General features: G+C 44.3%; 1 protein-coding gene across 1 annotated transcript in view; it reads left to right on the forward strand.

The window, feature by feature from the left end:
* Nucleotides 1-22,426, forward strand: part of hecw1b (HECT, C2 and WW domain containing E3 ubiquitin protein ligase 1b) — a 103,257-nt gene extending 80,831 nt beyond the window's left edge. The window contains exons 22-28 of the mRNA XM_060905432.1: nt 826-978; nt 1,202-1,300; nt 1,469-1,598; nt 4,583-4,729; nt 5,667-5,781; nt 7,998-8,196; nt 22,315-22,426. Coding sequence (XP_060761415.1) covers nt 826-978; nt 1,202-1,300; nt 1,469-1,598; nt 4,583-4,729; nt 5,667-5,781; nt 7,998-8,196; nt 22,315-22,426 — 955 coding nt within the window. The remainder of the gene's footprint in view (nt 1-825; nt 979-1,201; nt 1,301-1,468; nt 1,599-4,582; nt 4,730-5,666; nt 5,782-7,997; nt 8,197-22,314) is intronic.
* The last annotated feature ends 4,435 nt before the right edge of the window (nt 22,427-26,861 follow it).

Consider the following 26,861-nt stretch of genomic DNA (forward strand, 5'->3'; position numbering starts at 1 on the left):
TTTTTAAGTTGGCTTGACTAATTTTTTTTTACAGTCTAGTCCTCTGGTAGCCGTGAATGTAGATCGTGATATTGAGTCATCATATTTCTATATTAGGGGCGGCACGGTGGTGTAGTGGTTAGCGCTGTCGCCTCACAGCAAGAAGGTCCGGGTTCGAGCCCCGTGGCCGGCGAGGGCCTTTCTGTGTGGAGTTTGCATGTTCTCCCCGTGTCCGCGTGGGTTTCCTCTGGGTGCTCCGGTTTCCCCCACAGTCCAAAGACATGCAGGTTAGGTTAACTGGTGACTCTAAATTGAGCGTAGGTGTGAATGTGAGTGTGAATGGTTGTCTGTGTCTATGTGTCAGCCCTGTGATGACCTGGCGACTTGTCCAGGGTGTACCCCGCCTTTCGCCCGTAGTCAGCTGGGATAGGCTCCAGCTTGCCTGCGACCCTGTAGAAGGATAAAGCGGCTAGAGATAATGAGATGAGATGAGACTATGTTTTCTTGATATTGAACTTTACTGCCATCTGCTGGATTTTAAGATGTATGGCATCGTTGGGCTCAAACCTTGCAACATCAATGAAAGTGAAAATTAATTTGTGGATCCGCCCTGCAACTCAGATCCACTCTAAAGTTTAATGGCCTTTTCCTTTGCTCATACCCTATATGCTATACCCTTCCACCAAGTTTGATAGAAATCTGGTTGGTAGGTTTTGCACAGTCCTGTTTACAGCCAGACAGACCTGAAAAATAACCTCATTGACATAGGTAATTATGGTAATTTGGCTTTTCTTAAACAATATTATTTTAACAATGTTTTTTTCTTGTATTTTTTTTTTTGTCCAGTCTGGATTACAGTGGGCCTTCTCGGGAGTTCTTCTTTCTGCTCTCTCAAGAACTGTTTAACCCGTATTACGGCCTGTTTGAGTACTCTGCCAATGACACATACACAGTCCAGATCAGCCCCATGTCAGCCTTTGTAGAGAATCATTTGGAATGGTGAGACCGCCTAGAACACTTCTTCAGATTAATCAATGATGGGTGTGCCCTTGAGAAACCAAGATTTGTTATGGTTAATTTAAATTATCCTGCTGAGCTAGCTTTTGTTGCTTCCTTACTGTTCTCAATCCGTGTGTGACATTTCTCTTGCTTTTTGAGAAATCAGCTACCCTGAAGAAATCAGCTAAAGGCTTCTTACAAGCCTATGTTTGTTTGTGTTTAGGTTTCGTTTCAGTGGCCGGATCTTGGGCCTAGCGTTGATTCATCAGTACCTGCTGGACGTCTTCTTCACCCGGCCCTTTTATAAAGCTCTTCTCAGACTGTAAGTGCAATCTCACAGCTTGTTCACAGTGAGAGGTTTTATTGTCCATAAGAAATGGCATTGAGGATATATCCAGTGCAATACTGCGTTTGAAAATTGAAGTAAAAAAAACTCAGAGTTTCAGCTTTTCTCTGTACTCACTGTATGAATGTACTTGTTCTTGTTCAGAGCGACTGACCTGAGCGATCTGGAGTATTTGGATGAAGAGTTCCACCAGAGCTTACAGTGGATGAAGGACAATGACATCACAGACGTCCTGGATCTCAACTTCACCGTTAATGAAGAGGTGTTTGGACAGGTACTATATGTGGGGGGGGGGATCAAAATAAAACACACTTCACCAAGGTTATAGGATCCGACAGGGTGGTATGATGCCCAAAGTTGATTATTTTCCTATCACAGCACATCTCCAAGTTTTATTCCTCTTATACCAGAGCAAGTTGCCAGTGATTAAAGTTTTATGGATCAAAGGCTGACGTCATACTTTTTATCTACATGTAGTCACATTGGAACGTCAACAAAACAACTTAGTTTCTCCACCACGGAGGTTATGTTTTTGATGCGGTTTGTTTGACTGTAAGCAGGATTGTGCAAAACTTACCAAACTGATTTTGATGAAACTTGGTGGAAGGGTGTAGCATGGGCCAAGAAAGAACCTATTAAATTTTGGAGTGGATCTGAGTCACGGGGTGGATTCATGAATTTAGTTTCACTTTTGCCTTGGTGGAAATCTGTGCTCAACAATGCCATACATCGTAAAGTTGAATAGTAACAAAACATAGCCAGTGTAGAAGTATAATGACTCTGTATCACAGTTCACATTCACGGGTATCAGTGATCCTCTGAGATACACACGTAGGCATATAATTCTAATAGTTTTGGAAATATATCTAGACATATAACAGAGATGTCCACAATCGCCGGCGACTGGTGGTTTTCTCCACCTACACAGACGGTCTGCACCGGCTACTCGATCCCAGAAAAAAACAACAACTTGCATTTCTCTTGCTTTTTGAGAAATCAGCTACCTGAAGAAATCAGCTAAAGGGTTCTTAATAGGCTATAAATAAATTTAATAGGTTCTTTCTTGGCCCATGCTACAACCTTCCACCATAAATAAAAAGTATGACATCATCCAATTTTCAGGCGATTTATATCGTCTCTGCTGCCCATAATTTGCTGCAAATCCAATTATTCCACCACGAAATTGTCTTTGATTCGGGTCTAACATGACCGGAAGCGACGCCATGTTTGTTGATCGATTCTCACGCTCTGATTGGCTGAGCTGGACCACGTGATGCCGCCGTAGCATATGTAGTTATGTTACAGAGTCAGGCAGCGTACTACAGAGGGTAACTGAGAAAGCCAAGCACACACACACACATCTGGAGGGAAATTTCATATTTATTTTGCATGTATTTTACAGGGAAATGCTTAGTAATTTATTAGCTAAGAATGCACCAGAAGCCACCAGTAGGCATCCATCCATTCATCCATCCATTATCTATAGCCGCTTATCCTGTACAGGGTCGCGGGCAACCTGAAGCCTATCCCAGCTGACTATGGGCGAGAGGCGGGGTACACCCTGGACAAGTCGCAGGTCATTGCAGGGCTGACACATATACCCCTTTTCCACCAAATCAGTTCCAGGGCTGGTTTGGGGTCAGTGCTTAGTTTGGAACCGGGTTTTCTGTTTCCACTGACAAAGAACTGGCTCTGGGCCAGAAAAACCGGTTCCAGGGTAGCACCAGCTCTTTGCTGGGCAAGAGGAAAGAGCTGCTTACGTCAGCGGGGGGCGGAGTTGTTAAGACCAACAACAATAGCAAGACCGCGAGAGGGCGCCATTTTTAAATAAGCGACGAGATATCATGGATGCAGTAAAGCAGCAGTCATCCATTATTGTTGTTGTTGCTTCTTCTTCTCCATGTTGTTGTTGCTTTGATGTTCGTGCCAAGGTTTATGCAAATGCAGCGACGTAACTGATGTATACAGTGACGTAATGACGTGGCTCCCCTTAGCACCCCGAGCTATGGAAAAGCAAACTGGTTCTCAAGTTGAACAATTTGTGAACCAGCACTGGCCCTGAACCAGCCCTGGAACTGACTTGGTGGAAAAGGGGTAATAGAGACACACAACCATTCACACTCACATTCACACCTACGGTCAATTTAGAGTCACCAGTTAACCTAACCTGCATGTCTTTGGACTGTGGGGGAAACCGGAGCACCCGGAGGAAACCCACGCGGACACGGGGAGAACATGCAAACTCTACACAAAAAGGCCCGCGTTGGCCGCTGGGCTCGAACCCGGACCGTCTTGCTGTGAGGTGACGGTGCTAACCACTACACCACTGTGCCACCACCAGTAGGCATATAAATTTCAAAATTTTCTAGGGAGGCATGCCCCCAGACCCCCCTAGCATTAGTGTACCTTTGGCGTACCCCCTGCTACTTTTTTATGTACCTGGCTACTTCAGATTGTCTGGAGAACCCTGATATGAAGTGGTTGCTGTTGCAGATTTGCGTAAGAGTCGACTATTGTCCTTGGTGGAGGTCTGCACTCTCTGAGTGCTCGTCTAGTTAGCTCACTGGCCGTAGAGTGATGAGCTATTGCCATCACGCAGCGTCCATCATCCGTCTGTCCGTCCACAATTCACAACAAGAGTGCTCTGAGAGCACAATATCCCCCGCTGGCCATAACTCTGGTAAAATGCAACTGAACTGAACGAAATTGCAATATGCGTACAGTATTACCGACATAGAATCCTGTCAGGTTTGATGAAATTCCTCCAATAATTGTGAGAGGAGTTGATTTCAGAAGGTGAGTACCCTTCCCAGGACGGACGGATGGACGGACATCGCCATGACATAATCCCCCTTCGGGCCTTTTGGCCAGCGGGGGACAAAAATTGCAACTGCTTGCTGAGTTTTCAATGGATTTTGATTTGGATTGTTTTGTTTGGAAGATGAAGTTGTTCTTATGAAGAACAACTTGGCTAATTATAAACGATTCTGGTTTCTCATGGTACAGCCGTGTGAGCTACTTCGTTGCTGACGCTCTGGTTCTTTATAGCAGCTATAGCAAAACATCTGTAAGTTTTCAGTAATACAAATCACACATGTAACATGCAGTTGTCTTGCTGAACTTGTTTCTGATCTGTTAGTGTAAACTTGTTTGAAAAGGAACATTAGTAATACGGAATCGACCGTTGATTTGATCCACAGAATGCGCCGCATTTTTTTTTTTTTTGGCTCACGAGCTTGGCTTTGTGTGCATTGTCAGGTAACGGAGAGGGAGCTGAAATCGGGAGGAGCCAACATCCAGGTGACGGAGAAGAACAAGAAAGAGTACATAGAGCGCATGGTGAAGTGGAGAGTGGAGAGAGGAGTGGTTCAGCAAACCCAGGCTCTGGTCCGGGGCTTTTATGAGGTATACACGCTACTGCCACATTTTTGCAGTGATAAGTCATGCCTTGTGCATGGGACGTACACAAATGCACATCACCAGCCTCTATGACTACGTTCAGACTGCACCCTGAAACAACCCATATCCGATTTTTTTGCCCATATGCGACCTGTATCCGATTTGTTACTGACAATTTGAACGACACAGATCCGATTTTTTTCACATGCGACCCAGGCCGCTTGGATATGTGGTCCTAATTCCGATGCATATCCGTTATTTTCACATGCAACTGCAGTCTGACCGGACAGGTCGCATTCATGCCACCTACACGTCATCAACAAGAGACAAACGTCACTATTCTGCGTTGGCTAATCCCGCCTCTTTGGTGGAAAACAACAACATTTGTACAGTTTTCAGAATTTAAATAGACTTTTATAGAATTGATCAAGCTAATGGTGGATTTGGTAGGGACCTGGATGTTGATCTGTTAGCCTGATTAAATAAAACAGTTTCTATAACTGATTTATAACTTAAACCATCCTGTATTACAAGATTATAAGATTGTTCTGGAAATTTCCAGTAATTTGACACCTTCGGTCTCATTAGTCTGCTGCCCACATTAATCAGATTATTGTGTGAGTTCCGCCGCCGCCACAAAAACCACATCGCCAGGTCTCGCCTCATCTCCATGCTTTACTTGCAAACTTGAAGAGTGCGCTTTTTTTTTGTTTACGTATTACGTAGATGTGCTTATTACGTGTCAATTTGCGCATGCGGGACACTTTTGGGTCGTTTTCCGTTCATATTGGAGATCGCATACAAGTCTCATATAATTGGTAATGTGAACGGCCTAACAAAAAAATCGGATTTCACAACAAATCGGATACAGTATGGGTCGTTTCAGGTTGCAGTCTGAACATAGTGTATGTCACCTTCGGTATCTGTGTACTTGTGTGTGCAGGTTGTGGATTCTCGACTGGTGTCTGTGTTTGACGCTAGAGAGCTGGAGCTGGTCATCGCTGGGACGGCCGAGATCGACCTCAACGACTGGAGGACCAACACTGAATACAGAGGCGGTGAGGATACACACCTCTATTTAATCATCATTCTTTAATTAGCAGTTGATAGTGATCGGTTGATATTTATTCAGTTTTTAATTAGCTCACGTGGCCATAAGGCTGATGAGTTATTGCCATGGCGTGGCGTCCATCATCTGTCCATCGTCCACAATTCAGTTAAAGGGGAACTGAAGGCAATTTTTTTTTTTATTATCAAAATTCTATTTATAAAATATCGGAATGCATTTTTGATCGCTATTTTGTCGCTGCTATAGCAAGTTATGAGTGTTTGAAATATGCTCTGTAATATATCAGTCCATATGTCAAAGCAATGGCCATAGACGAGATTTGTTGAGACCTGTGCAAGACATCGTAGGACGGAAGTAAAACATACAGCAGAAATCAAAGTGACTAACATCTGTCAACATTGTCAAAAGACGCGCGCGCCCTCTTTCGAATGCTGACGTAATCAAACCGGAAGTTTTCCCTGTGTCCGAATCGCTCCCTACTCACTATATAGGGCACTATATAATGAGGATGCCATTTTGTAGTGCTGTCCGAAACCTTATTGAGGATTATGTATGAAATGCACTCATTTAATAATATGCATGTGGTTATTATTTTGAAAACCCATCAGCCGCCTGATCTGGCACGTTTTAATGGTGCAGCAATAATGATGTAAATACCAGCGTGATGGACTCGTCCTTATCCTGTTGTCTTTCCAACTCTTCTCTATTCCACATTGGTTCTAAGTCTTATCTCATCTCATTATCTCTAGCCACTTTATCCTGTTCTACAGTGTCGCAGGCAAGCTGGAGCCTATCCCAGCTGACTACGGGCGAAAGGCGGGGTACACCCTGGACAAGTCGCCAGGTCATCACAGGGCTGACACATAGACACAGACAACCATTCACACTCACATTCACACCTACGCTCAATTTAGAGTCACCAGTTAACCTAACCTGCATGTCTTTGGACTGTGGGGGAAACCGGAGCACCCGGAGAAAACCCACGCGGACACGGAGAGAACATGCAAACTCCACACAGAAAGGCCCTCGCCGGCCACAGGGTTCGAACCCGGACCTTCTTGCTGTGAGGCGACAGCGCTAACCACTACACCACCGTGCCGCCCTGGTTCGAAGTCGTATGGAATAATCTCCATCACTGATGAAGCTGGCAAATCTCAAAATTAATCTAAATTGGAATGATGTGGCGATCTGGCCGCTGTGTAAACAGTTTTCAAAATGGCGGCGATGACACTTCACGTTTGAAGTCTCGCACAAGTCTTGTGAAGATCGCACGGATAAGCAACGCCTGCTGTGGACCAAACGAACTACATTCAGCATGGCTAAAAACCGAAAAGGCTGATAAGTGTAATATAATATGCCAATATGAGTCACGATATAAGGTTAATAAAACCGAAAACGTAATTGAATAACACGTTAATTAAGAAATAAAGCAAGTTTAAAAATGACTTCAGTTCCCCTTTAAATCGTGTCTCCTCTGTCGGTTCTCCACGGATTTCCGTTCTGATTGTTTTGTTTGAAAGAACTCATCACTCTGCACAAAACTTGGTCGTTGTTTTGTCAATTTTTTTGCTAGCGCGTTACTAATTAGGCCAAATTAACGAGTTTTCCAGGCTAGAATTGTATCTCCTCTCTGATTTCTCATCTGATTCCAGTTCTGATTGATGTTTTGGGTCGATCTTCCCTCGAGGAACAAAACTTGATTGTTTGTTTGTTGATTTCCTGTTGTAAACAAATTGTTTACAACTTTGTTTATTTTCAGTTAAGTCGTATCTCCTTCCTCTGTCAGTTCTCAATGGATTTCAGTTCTGATTGTTTTGTTTGAAAAAACTAGTCTTTCTGCACAAAACTCGGTCTTTGTATTGCCAATTTTTTGCTAACGAACTGGTAATTAGGTCACCTTAATGAGTTTTCGGACTTTTCACCAGAATTGTATCGCCTCTCTGATTTCTTACCTGATTTCAGTTCTGACTGATGTTTTGGGTCGATCTTCGCTCGAGGAACAAAACGTTTGTTTGTTTGTTTGTTTGTTGATTTTCCTGTTGTAAACAATTTGTCGTGGAGGTTGGTCCTCTCTCTCTCTCTCTCTCTCTCTCTCTCTCTCTCTCTCACATTGTCACATTTCAGTTCTGTTTGATGTTTTGGTCGTCATGGTTGTTTTGATGGCAGGCCAGATGAGCGACTACATCCTTGATGTTCTGGTTTCAGGTTACCACGACGCGCACATCGTGATCCGGTGGTTCTGGGGAGCAGTGGAGCGCTTTAACAATGAGCAGAGGTTGCGGCTGTTGCAGTTTGTTACAGGGACGTCCAGCGTGCCATACGAGGGCTTTACAGCTCTGCGTGGAAGCAATGGCCTGCGCCGCTTCTGCATCGAGAAGTGGGGAAAGATCACCTCTCTGCCCAGGTACACTTTAAATACGCTTATGAGTTGTGTAAGTCTGACATCTTTTTTTTTTTCTTTTGTACTACATACTCTCGGGTTCGAGTGCACCTGAAATTAAATTAAAAAGTGTGTTTCAGAAATTCTTGTTATGAACTTGATTACAGTATATCTCAAAATAAAAATATTTTATAGTTCAATATTTCTAGGAAAATGACTACTTTTTTTTTCATGACTCATTCTGTACTGTTCGACCAAAAGTTTGTGGACACCTGACCCTCACACCTGTATGTCCTTGTTGAACATCCCATTCCAGATGTACTCGATGTTTGCTGTTATAATAAGCTCCACTCTTTTCTTCTGGGAAGGCTTTCCACTAGATTTTGGGGCGTGGCCGTGCGGATTTGGGTTCATTCGTCAGGCGCTGATGTTGCGTGAGGAGGTCTGGGGTGCAGTCGGTGTTCCTGTTCATCTTAAAGGTGTTCAGGTTAGGGTTGTGTAGGACACTCCAGTTCTTCCAGTCCAACCTTAAAGGAACAGTCCACCGTACTAATTCCATAATGAAATATGCTCTTATCTGAATTGAGACGAGCTGCTCTGTACCTCTCCGAGCTTTGCGCGACCTCCCAGTCAGTCAGACGCGCTGTCACTCCTGTTAGCAATGTAGCTAGGCTCAGCATGGCCAATGGTATTTTTTGGGGCTGTAGTTAGATGCGACCAAACTCTTCCGCGTTTTTCCTGTTTACATAGGCTTATATGACCAGTGATATGAAACAAGTTCAGTTACACAAATTGAAACGTAGCGATTTTCTATGCTATGGAAAGTCCGCACTATAATGACAGGCGTACTAACACCTTCTGCGCGCTTCGGCAGCGCATTGATACGGAGCTCAGATATCAATGCGCTGTCGAAGCGCGCAGAAGGTGTTAGTACGCCTGTCATTATAGTGCGCACTTTCCATAGCATAAAAAATCGCTACGTTTCAATTTGTGTAACTGAACTTGTTTCATATCACTGGTCATATAAACCTATGTAAACAGGAAAAACGCGGAAGAGTTTGGTCGCATCTAACTACAGCCCCAGAAAATACCATTGGCCATGCTGAGCCTAGCTACATTGCTAACAGGAGTGACAGCGCGTCTGACTGACTGGGAGGTCACGCAAAGCTCGGAGAGGTACGGAGCAGCTCGTCTCAATTCAGATAAGAGCATATTTCATTATGGAAGTACGGTGGACTGTTCCTTTAACACACCATGTCTTCATGGAGCCCCTGTGCTTTGTGCACAGGTGCATTGTCATGCTGGAACAGGTTTGGGACTCTTTGTTCCAGTGAATGGAAATTGTAATGTTACAGCAAACAAAGACATTTTAGACAGTTGTACGGTTCCAAACTGTGTGGCAACATTTTGAGGAAGAGCCACATATGGTCAGGTGTCCATGGATATGCTGTGCAAAGGCAAACTGCAGTATCTGCCGAATCCCTGAATTGAGATAAACGGCAGTTTGGTTGGTACTTGGTTTGGCATGGTACTGCAGATTTCAAACACTCGTAACTCAAGTTAGAGTCACAGAACTTTCACATTTAATAGAACAGATATGGCACCTAAAGTTCATGCACAAAACTCAATTTCACAAAATATGTAGACACTGTAGTTTACCTTTGCATGGAAGGTATTGTCCAGGCATGGGTGAAGGTGGCAGTGAGAAATGTCGTTGTGGTTCTCCATATTTAGCTGGTTCACTAAGCTACTGTCAGGTCAGGTATGTTTAAGCACTTACTAAAGATGAATGAATGAGAGAATGTGAAAATTTAGGCCCTGGTCCCACAACACCGATAACTATAACTATACCGATACCTGCATTTAGTTCCAGTCTGGAGCAGTCACACCACAACTATAATCCCCACTATAATATCGGTTGGTGCTGCCACTCAGGGAAATAAACACGTACAACTTAGGAATACACTGTGTGCACAATTATTAGGCAAGTTGTATTCCTGATGATTAATTTTATCGTTGAACAAATACAGTGCTCTCAGTCAATCCAAATTGTTAATAAACCTAAAACCAGAATGATTAACAAAGGAAAGGGGAGTTTAGGCCTTCTCAGGGGAATATACAAGTGTGCAGAATTATTAGGCAACATTTAGTGTGCAGAATTATTATGCAACTAAATGAAAAGCTTAAAGTTTCCCATCTCACTTGTTTATTTTAATTTTCAGTGTAACAAATAAACAACTCAGAATTAACAAATAAACACTTCTAGCATTTCAAAAATATTCAGTGACCAATATAGCCACCCTTCTTTTCAATAACTGCCATGAGCCTTCCATCCAGTCTGTTAGTTTTTTGATTTGTTGACGATCAACTTTTTGTGCAGGAGCAACCACGGCCTCCCAAATGCTATTCAGAGTGGTGTATTGTCTTCCCTCGCTGTAAATCTCATGCTTAAGAAGGGGCCACAAGTACTCAATAGGGTTTAAGTCAGGTGAGGAAGGGGGCCATGTCATTACTTTGTCATCTTTAAGGCCTTTGTGGGCTCGCCAAGCAGTGGAGTACTTGGGTGCATGTGATGGTGCATTGTTCTGCATAACAATCATGGCCTTCTTGAATGATGCAGACTTCTTCCCATACCACTGCTTGAAGAATGTATCTTTTAGAAACTGGCAGTAGGTTTGGAAGTTGATGTTAAGTCCATCTTCAACCTGAAATGGTCAAACTAGCTCATCCTTAATAATAGCAGCCCATGCCATTACCCCCTCCACCACCTTGCTGGTGTCTGAGTCAAAGTGCCCTGTGTCCATTAGTTATCCAGCTATGGGCCCATCCATCTGGTCTATCCAGAGTCACTCTCATTTCATCCGTCCATAAAACCTTTGGAAAATCTGTCTTCAGATATTTCTTGGCCCAGTCTTCACATTTCAACTTGTGAGTCTTGTTTAGTGGTGGTCGTGTTTCAGCCTTCCTTACCTTGGCCATGTCTCTGAGCACCGAACACCTTGTCCTTCTGGACACTCCAGGTCGGTTGCAGTTCTAGAATATTGTGGCACTGGAGGATAATGGGTTCCTGGTAGCTTCATGTTTAATCCTTCTCAAGTCTTTTGCGGTTAATTTGTGTCTTTTCTTCTCCACACATTTTTTGCGACCCTGTTGACTATTTGCAACAAAACGTTTGATTGTTTTGTGCTCACATTTCTATAGCTTAGCTATTTCAAGAGTGCTGCATCCCTCTGATAGGCATTTTACAATTTTTGTCTTTTCAGTGTCTGTTAAATCTCTTTTTTGGCCCATTTTGCCTGAGATAAAGAAGCTGTTTAATAATTATGCACACCTTAATATAGGGTATTAATTACTTTAGGTCACACCCTCCCTCATTACACAAATAAATACAACCTGAGAATGCTTAAATCCAATTAGTGTTAGGGTTTTGCTGGGATTCGAACCTGGTTCGTTGGTGTGATAATCCAGCAAACCCCCACTAGGCCACCAGGGGGATGACTCAAATGCAGAGGCGTAAGGCGGAAGTAGAAAAAGAATCAAAAGGTTTATTTAAACTATATACACTATATACAGGGCAAAACAAAAGACAAAAAAAAAAACCAAAGAGTATAATCCAAAAGAAAAGCAAAGTGCAAAAATACAAAAGCTAAGAAGATCAAAAAACACAGTACAAAGGAAACTGGAGATAAACATAACAGCACAAAGACTCCGTGACAAGAGGACTGAACTCAGGGGTATAAATAGACAAACTAATTAAGGACACAGGTGAAGATAATTAGGCAATTAACACAAACTCAAAACACAGGAACAGTGGCGGCCTCTAGAGGCCAAAATGAACACGACATGAAAAGGAAATAACAGCGGCCTCTAGAGGCCAAAACAGTCCTAGTCCTAACAGGCCCCCCCCCCTAGGAGCGTCTCCTGACGTTCCCAGGGCGATCCGGATGGGCCGAATGGAAGTCCCGACATAGTTCTTTATCAAGGACATCCCGAGCAGGAACCCAGCAGCGCTCCTCAGGACCATAGCCCTCCCAGTCCACCAGATATTGCAACCCGCCGCGGACCCGGCGGGAGTCAAGCAGGCGATTCACAGTGAACACAGTCTGCCCCTGGAAGATGCGGGGGGGTGGGGGGTTCCTAGGGGCAGGGGCATACGTAGACGTCAGTACGGGCCGTAACAGGGAAACATGGAAAGTGGGGTTGATCCTCAGAGTCCGGGGCAACTGGAGCCGGTAGGAGACAGGGTTCACCCTGCGCACCACCTTGAAGGGGCCAATGTAGCGAGGAGCAAGCTTTCGGTTCTCCACCCGCAGTGGAAGGTCCTTAGTGGACAGCCAAACACGCTGCCCAGGGCGGAAAGCGTGTGCAGGTCTTCTATGGCGGTTGGCCTGAGTCTGGTTGGTTCTGGAGGTCTGTATGAGGGTCTTCCTGACCTTGCTCCAGGTCTTGCGACACCGTCTCACATATTGGTTGACCGAGGGCACCCCCGCGTCCTCCTCCTGGTCCGGGAACAGAGGTGGCTGGAACCCGAATTGGCACTGGAATGGCGACAGCTTGGTGGCCGATGACTGCAGGGTGTTGTGGGCGTACTCCGCCCATGGCAGCCAGGTGCTCCACGATGTCGGGTTATCCATAGCCAGGCCTCGCAGGGTGGTTTCCAGGTCCTGGTTGAGCCTCTCCGTCTGACCATTGGACTGTGGGTGAAACCCAGAGGAGAGGCTGGCAGTGGCTCCGATGACCTTGCAGAACCCGTGCCACACTCGGGAGGAGAACTGGGGCCCTCGGTCTGAGACGATGTCCTGTGGAAGACCAAAGACTCGGAAGACATGATTAAACAAAAGTTTCGCAGTTTCAAGAGCAGAGGGGAGTTTGCACAGTGGTATGAAGCGGCAGGCCTTGGAGAATCTGTCAACTAAGACCAAAATGACCGTGTTACCTTGTGACTCAGGCAGACCCGTGATAAAGTCGACTGCCACGTGGGACCAGGGACGCCGGGGAATGGTCAGAGGATGCAGGAGACCCTGGGGACGCTGTCGTGGGTTCTTGGTTCTGGTGCAAACCTCACAGGACAGGACAAATGACCTTACTTCCTTCTCCATGTTAGGCCACCAGAAGCGTCTTTTCAGGAAGTCCAGGGTCCTCCGAGCTCCCGGGTGGGCGGTGAGAGGGGAAGAGTGACCCCACTGGAGAACCTTGGCCCGGGCTTGATGTGGGACGTACAAGAGGCCTGGTGGCCCCGTCCCAGGACCGGGGTCCTGGCGTTGGGCTCGTCGGACAGCCTCCTCAATACCCCAGCGGACAGGGGCCACAATCCGGGACACAGGGATAATAGGCCCGACTTCATTCTCCCTGTTAGTGGCAGAGAACAGTCTGGACAGTGCGTCAGGTTTGGTGTTCTTGGAGCCGGGGCGGTATGAGAGGGTGAAGTCAAACCGACTGAAAAACAGGGCCCACCTAGCCTGTCGAGGGTTCAGTCTCTTGGCTTGCTGGAGGTACTCCAGGTTCTTGTGGTCAGTCCAAACCAGGAATGGATGTTGTGCTCCCTCCAGCCAGTGCCTCCACTCCTCAAGGGCCAGTTTGACCGCTAGCAGTTCTCGATCCCCCACATCGTACCGGGACTCAGCAGGACTCAGGCGGTGGGAGAAGTAAGCGCAGGGGTGCAGCTTTCCTTCCGAACGTTGAGAGAGCACCGCGCCGACACCACTGTCCGAGGCGTCCACCTCCACGATGAATGGTTGGGAGGTGTCCGGGAGAACCAGAATGGGTGCCGTGCAGAAGCGGTCCTTGAGGTCTTTGAACGCCTTTTCTGCCTGAGGAGACCAGCCATAAGATCCACCTGTCCCTTTGGTGAGGTCTGACATGGGTGCTGCCACAGAACTGAAGTTCCTGATGAACTTGCGGTAGAAGTTAGCGAATCCTAAGAACCGCTGAACCTCCTTAACGGACTTGGGAGTAGGCCAATCCCGGACGGCCAGGGTCTTGGCAGGGTCCATTTGGAGTTGGCCTGTCCGTACAATAAATCCCAGAAAGGAGACCTCGGGAACATGAAATTCGCATTTCTGGGCCTTGGCGAACAGATTGTTCTGTAGCAGCCTCTGGAGAACCTGGCGGACATGGTGGCGGTGCTCCTGCACGGTCTTGGAAAAGATAAGGATGTCGTCGAGGTAGACAAAAACGTATAGGTTAATCATGTCCCTTAAGACGTCGTTGATTAGGGCCTGAAAAACAGCTGGTGCGTTGGTGAGTCCGAAGGGCATCACCTGGTATTCGTAGTGCCCAGACGGGGTGTTAAAGGCAGTCTTCCACTCGTCTCCCTGTCGGATACGGATGAGGTGGTATGCGTTCCGTAGGTCCAACTTGGTGAAGACGGTGGCGCCTTGGAGCAGGTCGAAAGCAGTGGACATCAGCGGAAGGGGATATCGGTTGCGCACAGTGATCTTGTTCAGGCCCCTGTAGTCAATACATGGTCGAAGCCCCCCATCCTTCTTGCCGACAAAGAAGAAGCCGGCACCAGCAGGTGAGGTGGAGGGTCGAATGAACCCAGAGACCAGGGCGTCTTTGAGGTATTCCTCCATAGCCTTGCGTTCTGGCTGAGAGAGGGAAAACAGTCTGCCACGAGGAGGGGTAGTCCCAGGGAGCAAGTCGATGGCACAGTCGTAGGCCCGGTGCGGAGGAAGAACGGCGGCCCTGCTCTTGCTGAATACCTCCTTGAGATCCCAGTACTCTGTGGGAACTTGAGATAACTCGGTGAGATCAGGGGGCTCGGCAGGAGACACAGGAGAGCTAGAGAGCAAACAAGAGGCATGGCATGCAGGGCCCCATTCCACAACCTGGCTTGTTACCCAGTCTATGCGAGGGTTGTGGCGAGTAAGCCAAGGAAGGCCTAGAATAACTGGGAACTCAGGTGAAGGAATCAGGTGCAGGGATATTTCTTCCTTGTGACCTTGAGACTGGAGGAAGACTGGAGAAGTAACTTGAGTGACTCTTCCATCACCTAACGCTTGGCCATCGAGGGCAGACACAGACAGAGGGACTTCAAGAGGTGCAGTAGGTATATTGATGCTTTGGGCGAAGTGAATATCCATAAAGTTCCCAGCCGCCCCTGAGTCTATCAAAGCTTGACAAGAGTGGACAGACTCACCCCAGGAGATGGAGACCGGGATGTAGATTCCTTGGCCAGGGAGTCCGGGAGAGAGGGTAGGCCCCGTCACAACCCTCCCTCGGCTGGACGGGGCGGTCCTTTTCCCAAGAGTTCGGGACATGATGCTCGGAAGTGACCAGGCTTGCCACAGTAGATGCAGCACTTGTCCCTCCTTCTGCGCTCCCTCTCAGATGCGGAGAGGCGAGTACGACCCACTTGCATGGGTTCTGGACAGTCACTGAAGGAGGTAGACGGTCTCCAGGTAGAGGTAGGGAGGCTGGGGGGGCTCAAGGCTTGGTGGCGTTCTCTCATCCTGTTGTCCAGACGAATAGCATGTGAGATGAGGGTTTCGAGGTCACTTGGGCATCCAATAGAGGCCAGACCGTCCTTGATGGGGTCAGACAGACCATGGTGGAAGGCTGACACCAGGGCAGTCTCGTTCCATCCACTTACTGCTGCGAGTGTTCGGAACGAGATGGCGTAATCTGCGACGCTTCCTCCTTGCCGGATGGACATGAGCTTTCGGGCTGCGTCGGTACTGATGTCTGCCTGATCGAAGACCCGAAGCATCTCTTCAGAAAACAGCTGGAAATCAAAGCACTCAGGTCCCTGTCTTTGCCAGATAGCAGTAGCCCAGGCTCGCGCCTTACCAGCTAATAAGGTGATCACAAAGGCAATCTTGCGGCGATCCGTAGTGTAGGTGGTAGGCTGAAGCTCAAAGGTGAGTTGACACTGGGTAAGGAACTCTCGGCACTCACTGTGCTTGCCGTCATACCTCTGTGGTGCAGGAAGGCTGGGTTCGCGAGGTGAAGAAGGCAGCATTGCAGGAGGCACTGGAGCAGGAGTGGGAGCTGGATCAGGAGCAGGAACTGGATCAGGAGCAGGAGATGCAGGCAGAGATGTCAGCTGTGCCAGGGTTTTCCCAATTTGCTGAAGCAGTTCCTCGTGGCGAGCGAGGGCCTCACGTTGGCTGGTGAGCGTACGTCCATGAGCGTCCATGGTCGCTCCGAAGCGTGTCAAAGCTGCCATAATTCCCTGAAGGTTGGCCGGGTAGACAGTTGAAGCAGCCTCTGCTGAGTCGGTCATGACGGAGTCTTTCTGTTAGGGTTTTGCTGGGATTCGAACCTGGTTCGTTGGTGTGATAATCCAGCAAACCCCCACTAGGCCACCAGGGGGATGACTCAAATGCAGAGGCGTAAGGCGGAAGTAGAAAAAGAATCAAAAGGTTTATTTAAACTATATACACTATATACAGGGCAAAACAAAAGACAAAAAAAAAAACCAAAGAGTATAATCCAAAAGAAAAGCAAAGTGCAAAAATACAAAAGCTAAGAAGATCAAAAAACACAGTACAAAGGAAACTGGAGATAAACATAACAGCACAAAGACTCCGTGACAAGAGGACTGAACTCAGGGGTATAAATAGACAAACTAATTAAGGACACAGGTGAAGATAATTAGGCAATTAACACAAACTCAAAACACAGGAACAGTGGCGGCCTCTAGAGGCCAAAATGAACACGACATGAAAAGGAAATAACAGCGGCCTCTAGAGGCCAAAACAGTCCTAGTCCTAACAATTAGCATTCAAGTGTATCTAGCTTGCGGTTGGAAAACATGCATAGAAATAATGGTAGGGTCAGAGTACTCACTTGCCTAATAATTGTGCACACAGTGTAGTCATAGAAGTTTTTTCCAAGTAGTAGCACATTATTCCGGGTCGTACTGTACAGCTTGGACTTCAAAACAACCCATGCACACACTCCAGTGGTTGATATAATACGGATAGGTCACAGATTACGAAAATATAATTTAAAAAAAGGATACAAAATACAGTGTGGTTACGGATTTTAATACGGATGCATCATGGATGCTAATAATTTATGGATTGGTCACAGATGTTTCAGTATATTACAGATTGGTTACCGATTTCATACGGATGATGCATCACGGATAAAAAATTAACAAGTCTAAAACAGTTAAATGTTTGGACTGCCAAAGTTCATAATTAAAATATCTTACCTGCATTTATATGTCTACTTTATTAATTTATTATTGATATTTCACGGAAAATCACATATCCGTGAATAAAAGATCTGTGCTTTGTATTATATATTTTTTTAATTTTCCACTAATCCGTATTCCGTGACTTCATGATGCAACAAGGATGTACAAAGATGCCCGGGGAAAAATATCACATTCTCAGACAACATCACATGCAAACAATGACCTGATTGGTCAGATGTTTTATCGGATCAGGTCCAGACCTGGAAAAATCGCTCCAGAAGCAATCTCACCGATACGGATAAACCAATAAACCCAGGCCTGGGCTATAGGGATCGTTATCGGTCTGGTGTGAGCACCGACCACATAAACTGCAGGGGATTGAGTTATTTATAGTTATCGGTATTGTGGGACCAGGCCTTTCATGTGAGTTTAAATCAGCCACAAGGCTGCTGATTGGTCAGAATTTAAATGTGTTAAATGAAAAAATTGTTCAACCCATAGCCAAAAAATGTCCCCAATTTTCCATCGGATCCATTGGAGTGTTGTGGTCACATGGTTTGAAATGGGTACGGATTATCTATATTCATGAACTACAAAGTCTGAACTACTATCTCGCTCAAAATGGTACATTATTGCGCAGCTTATGACTGCAATAACAATTCAACTGATAGTAGTCGATCATTTCATTCTTTTCCGAGTGATAAAAGACGTCAGGAGTTAAGAAATTATTAAATTTACAAACGAATTTGCATTGTTTGGTAGTTGTGTGCGATGCAGCATCGAAACTTTTGTCTTAAATTTAAAGCCAGTTAAATTTGTATTTCTTTTAGATTTGGATTACAAAAATTAAAAGAGATCAAAGAAAAGATTTCAAGCGATCTAATTTGATGTACTGCGAGTTGGCCCAGTGGTTAGTGTGTCCGCTTCTCGACCAGGAGATCCTGAGTTCTACTAGCGGTCAGGTCATACAAAAGACCATGATAAAAATTTGTACCTACTGGTGAAGCACTGCAATAGAGATGCAAGTGGGGAGTCAAACTCTCGTGGTTAGTAGAGGACCAGCCCCCACTGTAACCCTAGCTACTGTATGTAACAGGCGAGATCCGAGGGCTATAGAAACAAAGATTGGTGCCGCCCAATGCACCTCAAAAGACTGGTTACCTCACCCGCTACAGAGTAAGTGAGGCAAGGTATAGTTTTCGGTTGGGTTTCTTTTTTTTTTTAACAATATTATGGGAAAACAGGCGGCACGGTGGTGTAGTGGTTAGCGCTGTCGCCTCACAGCAAGAAGGTCCGGGTTCGAGCCCCGTGGCCGGCGAGGGCCTTTCTGTGCGGAGTTTGCATGTTCTCTCCGTGTCCGCGTGGGTTTCCTCCGGGTGCTCCGGTTTCCCCCACAGTCCAAAGACATGCAGGTTAGGTTAACTGGTGACTCTAAATTGACCGTAGGTGTGAATGTGAGTGTGAATGGTTGTCTGTGTCTATGTGTCAGCCCTGTGATGGCCTGGCGACTTGTCCAGGGTGTACCCCGCCTTTCGCCCGTAGTCAGCTGGGATAGGCTCCAGCTCGCCTGCGACCCTGTAGAACAGGATAAAGCGGCTAGAGATAATGAGATGAGATGAGATTATGGGAAAACAGCTGGATCAAACTTCATGAAACTTTCAGGATACTGTAGATGGGCATTGGTCTCAAATAGAACCTCCAACATTTTGAGGGTCATCCGGTCAAGGTCACCAAAAAGATCAAAATTATTTTTGTTGTGTCTACTGCTTCATATAGAGGCGCTAGTCACTACGTCATCATGCTATAAGAGTGTAACAGTTGCGCAGTGCGCATACACGTACACGTGTTCCGATTAAAATGGCCGGTGAGTGTGTATAATTCAGTTCACCATTCAAAATAAATGGACCAGACTAAAGAAATCGCTTTCAGACATGTTTATGCTTATTACAGAGGGAAAGTGCGTTCCACTGAGCTCTAGCGCCGGGCCATTTCCTCGAAATATGAGTTTGGGTCATGGTGACAGCGTGTGTATGTCAGCCTCGGTTCGAAGGTTTCAGTTTCGAAAACTGTAAGAGGTACACTGCAAAAAATTTAAAACTGAATTTGAGGAGAAAATTCCTGAATACTCGTGAAATTATCTTGCTGCATGGACAGATAATTTTACTTGACAAGACATCTTGGAATAAGTTGGTTACAATCTAGAACTAGTTTTAATAATCTCAGAGTTGGTGTCTTGTTTTCTTCTACACTGCAAAAATGGTATCTTAACAAGTTAGAATATCTTGAATATAGTTAAAATGATCTAGTATTTCCTATTAGAAGAAAACAAGACACCAACTCTGAGATTATTAAAACTAGTTCTAGATTGTAACCAACTTATTCCAAGATGTCTTGTCAAGTAAAATTATCTGTCCATGCAGCAAGGTAATTTCACGAGTATTAAGGAATTTTCTCCTCAAATTCAGTTTTCAGTTTTTTGCAGTGTACGAGTAGAATAATATAAAGTACAGACAATTAGTATATTTTACTTCTGTGATTTTTAAATTGTTCATTTTTGGATTATGCTTCATTTTTGTGGCTACTGACTCATAGAGTAAATATATATGCTATATTTACTGTATGGACATGGGATCAGAAAACTGTTTTATTTATAAGCAGTAGCCACATGGACCCATAAGGCATCTATTTTTTTTTTTTTGTGATATCTTCTTTCATGGCGGCACGGTGGTGTAGTGGTTAGCGCTGTCGCCTCACAGCAAGAAGGTCCTGGGTTCGAGCCCCGGGGCCGGCGAGGGCCTTTCTGTGCGGAGTTTGCATGTTCTCCCTGTGTCCGCGTGGGTTTCCTCCGGGTGCTCCGGTTTCCCCCACAGTCCAAAGACATGCAGGTTAGGTTAACTGGTGACTCTAAATTGACCGTAGGTGTGAATGTGAGTGTGAATGGTTGTCTGTGTCTATGTGTCAGCCCTGTGATGACCTGGCGACTTGTCCATGGTGTACCCCGCCTTTCGCCCGTAGTCAGCTGGGATAGGCTCCAGCTTGCCTGCGACCCTGTAGAAGGATAAAGCGGCTAGAGATAATGAGATGAGATGAGATCTTCTTTCATATTCATCATAAGTGCTATCGGGTGAGGTTTGTTTTGCCTGGCAACACTTGTTCGTACTGGGATGGGAGGGACTTCAGCATATTTTACCGAGGAGGATTTTATTAATACCGAAAGCAAAGTAATGGGATTAAAACCTGACGCTCTGCTGAGTCTTGAACAAAAGATTACAAGAAAAAGGTCACTTTCTGCAAAGCTAACGCGCACACAACTACCAATCAATGCAAATTCGTTTGTAAGTTTAATAATTTCTTACCTCTTAAAATCTTTTATCACTCAGAAAAGAATGAAATGATCGAGTTGAATTGTTATTGCAGCCATAAGCTGCGCAATGATGTACCATTTTGAGCGATATAATAGTTCAGACTTTGTAGTTTATGAATATACGGTAGATAATCTATACAAACGCAAAGCGTGTAGGCGTTTGTTTACTCACTTCAAACCATGTGACCACATCACTCCAGTGGAGCCGAGGAGGTCTATTTAACAGTTATTCCATGAAATCGAGTCGTACATGAGCTGATAGTCATGATAAGCCATGTACGACGAGATTGAGTGGAATAACTGTTTTATTCTATTCACATTCACTGGATTTTGAGAAACGGAGCATTTTTATTATTTTTTGCAAATTCGATAAATAAAAACTTTATACAAAACGTCGGACGAAATCATTTCCGCTTAGAATGTAAACAAACCGGCGAAATGACAGGAGCAATTTGTGAAAAAGTGCTGCTGCTATAATAATAATTCTTGAAAAATTAAAAAAGTTACGTTCTTACCAGGGCGGCACGGTGGTGTAGTGGTTAGCGCTGTCGCCTCACAGCAAGAAGGTCCTGGGTTTGAGCCCCGGGGCCGGCGAGGGCCTTTCTGTGTGGAGTTTGCATGTTCTCCCCGTGTCCGCGTGGGTTTCTTCCGGGTGCTCCGGTTTCCCCCACAGTCCAAAGACATGCAGGTTAGGTTAACTGGTGACTCTAAATTGACCGTAGGTGTGAATGTGAGTGTGAATGGTTGTCTGTGTCTATGTGTCAGCCCTGTGATGACCTGGCGACTTGTCCAGGGTGTACCCCGCCTTTCGCCCGTAGTCAGCTGGGATAGGCTCCAGCTTGCCTGCGACCCTGTAGAAGGATAAAGCGGCTAGAGATAATGAGATGAGATGAGATGAGACGTTCTTACCAGGGCGGCACGGTGGTGTAGTGGTTAGCGCTGTCGCCTCACAGCAAGAAGGTCCTGGGTTCGAGCCCCAGGGCCGGCGAGGGCCTTTCTGTGTGGAGTTTGCATGTTCTCCCCGTGTCCGCGTGGGTTTCCTCCAGGTGCTCCGGTTTCCCCCACAGTCCAAAGACATGCAGGTTAGGTTAACTGGTGACTCTAAATTGACCGTAGGTGTGACTGTGAGTGTGAATGGTTGTCTGTGTCTATGTGTCAGCCCTGTGATGACCTGGCGACTTGTCCAGGGTGTACCCCGCCTTTCGCCCGTAGTCAGCTGGGATAGGCTCCAGCTTGCCTGCGACCCTGTAGAAGGATAAAGCGGCTACAGATAATGAGATGAGATGTTCTTACCATGAAATACTTTCATTCCATATTATGTTGCTTTTTTTTTTAATTTGTTGAGGTTTTGTTTTCGAGTAGAGTTTTTATTTCGTCCTTGGTTGGTTCAGTAACACGCGCCGCCATTTTGTTTTTCTCTACTCATGGTATATGAGCTGATATCCTAGTAGTAGAGTAGCCATTTCAGAGCGCGCGATTGGTCATATCCAGTGAATGTGGATAGAATAAAAATTCTTACCTGGCAAACACACAGAGTGGCCCTGCACAGAGCACTGTGCAGGTAAATTTTCATGACTGATCTCCTCAACTCTGTCTAATCATGTCATGTGTGTGATGTGATTTGTTTCAGGGCTCACACATGCTTTAACCGGCTTGATCTTCCTCCTTACCCATCCTACACAATGCTCTACGAGAAGCTCCTCATTGCTGTCGAGGAGACCAGCACTTTCGGCCTTGAGTGACGTGACGTGACGATGTGACGTCACTCGTGTACGCTCCACATCAAGTACAATGCTATAAATGTGGATCTGTTTTTTAGTCCATAAAAATAGCGATTTGTGTGTATATATGTATAAATATATATACAGTATATATATATATATCTTGCTTCGAAATCGAAGACATCTTTGCATGCATCACTCACCTGCGCACATGACGTCCCGTCTCTGGGCAGGACCGTGTGCACGATGCAAGCTGTGTATGCAATATGACACAACAGGCTTTAGCCTCAATCTTAACTCTCAGGGCCTCGACCTCTGCTGCAGCACTATGACGCCAACAAGGCTGCAGCGTTCAGTTGGGACACACACACACACACACACACACACACACACAAAACGCAATCTCACTCGCTTCGGCGATCGACTCGGTGAACACTTCCTTCCAAAAAGGCGTCATGACAGAGATGAGCACTAATATTCGAATATTAGAAGCAAAACAGGAAATGACATCAGGAGCCAGAGAGAAAGAGAAAAGCGTTTAGGCTGTGGATCTTTATCAACTGCATGAGTAGGGTTGTCATGGTAACAGTACCATGAGCCCATAGTTATTGTATAATTTTTTTACATCAACAAGATTGATTTTGTTCATTTTGTCAGTTTGGAATGTAATAACTCTAACGTGTAGCACTGAGAAACAGAGAGGAAAGGAGCTAACGCTGGTAGGTTGAAGCCTGGACTGGATATTTCTCCACTGTCACGATGGAGTTCTGTCACATGGAGGTCATTTTGAAATTTGAACATGTCAGTCATTCTCATTTTTCAGTTTCTGTATCGTATGGAAGGAGTCTCCAGTGTCAATGGTTTGGAAGAGTGAATTTTCCGAAATGGGAAAGCCTTCAGGACGGAGGACGTGATGGTTTTTTTCAAGGTTCTTTTTTTCCCCCTTATTAACTTAAAAAGACAGGCTGGTGAGAGAACAAGTCTTCATAGCTTTTATAATGTAAATGAGGACAAACTTGTGTCATGGATGATCCACAACATATTTTTTAGATATTAGATTAGATTAGATTAGATTAGATTAGATTAGATTAGATTAGATTAGATTAGATTAGATTAGATTAGATTAGATTAGATTCACTTTATTCATCCCACATCGGGGAAATTCACATGTTACAGGAGCAAGAAAATGTCAAACAGATAACAAATAAAACTGAAATAAAAATTAGACAAACGAAGGATTAAATACAGAGGGCTATTTGCATTATCTATCGTGAAAAAGTATAGAAAAATTGCCTCGGGAGAGGCAAATTTTTCCGAGAGGCTCGGAAAAATTGCACATTACAGGTAGACTCTGTACTGTATATATACACACACATATATATACATATATAAGTATGCATAAAAATAGTTTAAGGCCTATATTATTGCACATAATTGCATCGATGAGAGATGGCAGAGGTAGTAGTGGTGAAGTAGTGCAAATTAAACGACAAACAGGTTATTGGTGCTACGTTACAAGTTGTGGGTGTTATGCAGTCTGACAGCAGCAGGTATGAATGACCTGCGGTATCTCTCCTTCTTACACCGTGGGTGTAGCAGTCTACTACTAAAAGAGCTGCTTAAAGCCCCCACAGCCTCATGTAGGGGGTGAGAGGGATTATCCATGATTGAGGTCAGCTTGGCTAACATCCTCCTCTCACTCACCACCTCAATGGAGTCCAGAGGACAGTCCAAGACTGAGCCAGCCCTTCTGACCCTTCTAGTTATAATGTAGTGGATCATCCATGACAAGTTCGTCATCACTTACGTTATAAAAGCTATAAAGACTTGTTCTCTCACCAGCCTGTCTCATTAAGTTAATAAGAAAGAAAGAAAGAAAGAAAGAAAGAAAGCACCTTTTTCACAAAAAATGGCAGTAAACACATTGAGAACATGTGACGAGACCTCAGAGTAAAACAAAAATATATATATTTTCAAAAACACCTTTTTTTATACCCCGTGCAAACAAAGTTTGAGGGGTATATAGGCATCACCCTGTCTGTCCATCTGTCCATGTATCTTGTAAGCGCAACTCCTCCTAAACGGTTTGATGGATTTTGTTGAAACTTTACACGGTTGCAGTAGACCACCTGAGGATGTGCATGAAGGAAACTAATCCCAGTCTGATGTTTCAAAGGGGAGATAATTCAGCTAATTTCCTTACATATGGCAATGTACTGTATGATGAGAGGCTCATAGGCGGGGGGTATTCTATAGTGAGTTTACTCACAGTTCTAGTTTGTTTTTGTTTTTAATTTTGCATAATCTTCCTGCAACGATTATGTTGGTTTGGTTGTCCCAAAAAAAAAAAATCTAGAAAATGCATATTGGTTGATTAAAAAAGAGGGGGAAAAAATCCCACTAAAATTGTAATTAATTTTATTTATTACAATATATTCATCTCATTATCTGTAGCCGCTTTATCCTGTTCTACAGGGTCGCAGGCGAGCTGGAGCCTATCCCAGCTGACTACGGGCGAAAGGCGGGGTACACCCTGGACAAGTCGCCAGGTCATCACAGGGCTGACACATAGACACAGACAACCATTCACACTCACATTCACACCTACGGTCAATTTAGAGTCACCAGTTAACCTAACCTGCATGTCTTTGGACTGTGGGGGAAACCGGAGCACCCGGAGGAAACCCACGCGGACACGGGGAGAACATGCAAACTCCACACAGAAAGGCCCTCGCCGGCCACGGGGCTCGAACCCAGGACCTTCTTGCTGTGAGGCGACAGCGCTAACCACTACACCACCGTGCCGCCATATATATATATAATTTTTTTTTTTACTTTGAGGTCTCATCACGTTCTCAATGTGTTTACTGCCACTTTTTTTTGTTAAATTTTTTTTTTTTAATTTCTTGATTAACTTAAAAAGAGAGGCTGGTGAGAGAACACGTCTTTATAGCTTTTATAATGTAAGTCATACGGTAGCAACCTTGTGTCATGGATGATCCACAACATTGTAACTATAAACGGGTTAAAAAAAAGTCATTCTTTTATTCGTTAAAAAAAGCAGTGGATGGCAAATTGCAGTGGTATAATTTTTTTTTTTTTACAAATTTTTAGCTCCACCTATAAATAAAATTCATTACAATTTTGTTGTTTTTTTCCCTTTTATCTATTTTTATCAACCAATTTGCAGTTTTAGATTTTTTTTTGACAACCAAACCAACAATTTCTGCAGGAACACTGCGCAAAATTAAAAACTAAAAAAATTGTTTTTGAAAAAAAAATATATATATTTTTAAACTTTGAGGTCTTATTACATGTTCTCTATGTGTATCACCATTTTTTTTGTTAAAAACTTGTTTTTCTTTCTTTCTTTCTTTCTTTCTTTCTTTCTTTCTTTCTTTCTTATTAACTTAAAGAGACAGGCTGGTGAGAGAACACGTCTTTATAGCTTTTATAACGCTAGTGATGACAAACTTGTTACGGATGATCCACAACATTGTAACTACAAATAGTTAAAAAATGACACCTTTATTTAATTATAAAAATGGCAGTGGATGGAAAATTGCTGTAGTATAAGAGAATTTTTTTATTATTATTATTATTTTTTACTTTTTTTAGCTCCACCTATAAATAAAATTCATTATTAATTTTCTGTTTTTTTATCTCTTTTATTTCTTTCTATCAACCCATTTCCATTTTTTTATTTTTTTTTTTTTTATAACCAAACCAACATTATATTTGCAGGAACATTTGTGCAAAATTCAAAACTAAAAAAAAAAAAAAGAGTTGATTTGGATAAAAACATTTGTTTTTTTTTTAACTTTGAGGTCTCATCACATGTTCTCAATGTGTTTACTGCTTTTTTTTTTTTTTTTTAAAGAGACATTAGACAGGTTTTCTGACTTCTCCTTTAAGTGAATTTGTAGTGAACTGGCTTTCTGGGAGTTTTTTATCTGTGGCAAATCTCACACACACACACACACACACACACTACAGACGCAATAGATGGAAACTAGTTTGCAAAACGCTGGAGACAAACATGACTCAAGCAGGTTGTGGTATTGGAAGTCTTTAAATAATCTTGAGACTTTTTTTATTTATAATGCTTCATTTTTAATATTCTTTTGTACACTACCCCGAAGGATATCTGTAAAGATTAGTATTCAGTGAAACAGTTCATTACATGCGGTGTATTCTCTGTAATATTATGATGTAATTACCCAAAAGACTTGTATGATGCTGTAACACTTCTTTTTTTTTTTTTATCGAGATTGTATTTCTTCTTTATAGAAATATCAGTGGTGCAGGTGATGGGACTGTTCGGTGATTCTGGGTTAGTCATGTGATGGTTATGGAGTCTGTACCCTACTTTGGCTTTTGACCTCTTCGTTCTCATCACATTTACACGTCTGAGCACGTTTCAGAGGGAGGAGCTCGTGTGCTGTAGAGTCACGCT

Source organism: Neoarius graeffei, chromosome 23 (genome assembly GCF_027579695.1).
Source record: "Neoarius graeffei isolate fNeoGra1 chromosome 23, fNeoGra1.pri, whole genome shotgun sequence".
In the NCBI taxonomy this organism is placed as follows: Eukaryota; Metazoa; Chordata; class Actinopteri; order Siluriformes; family Ariidae; genus Neoarius; species Neoarius graeffei.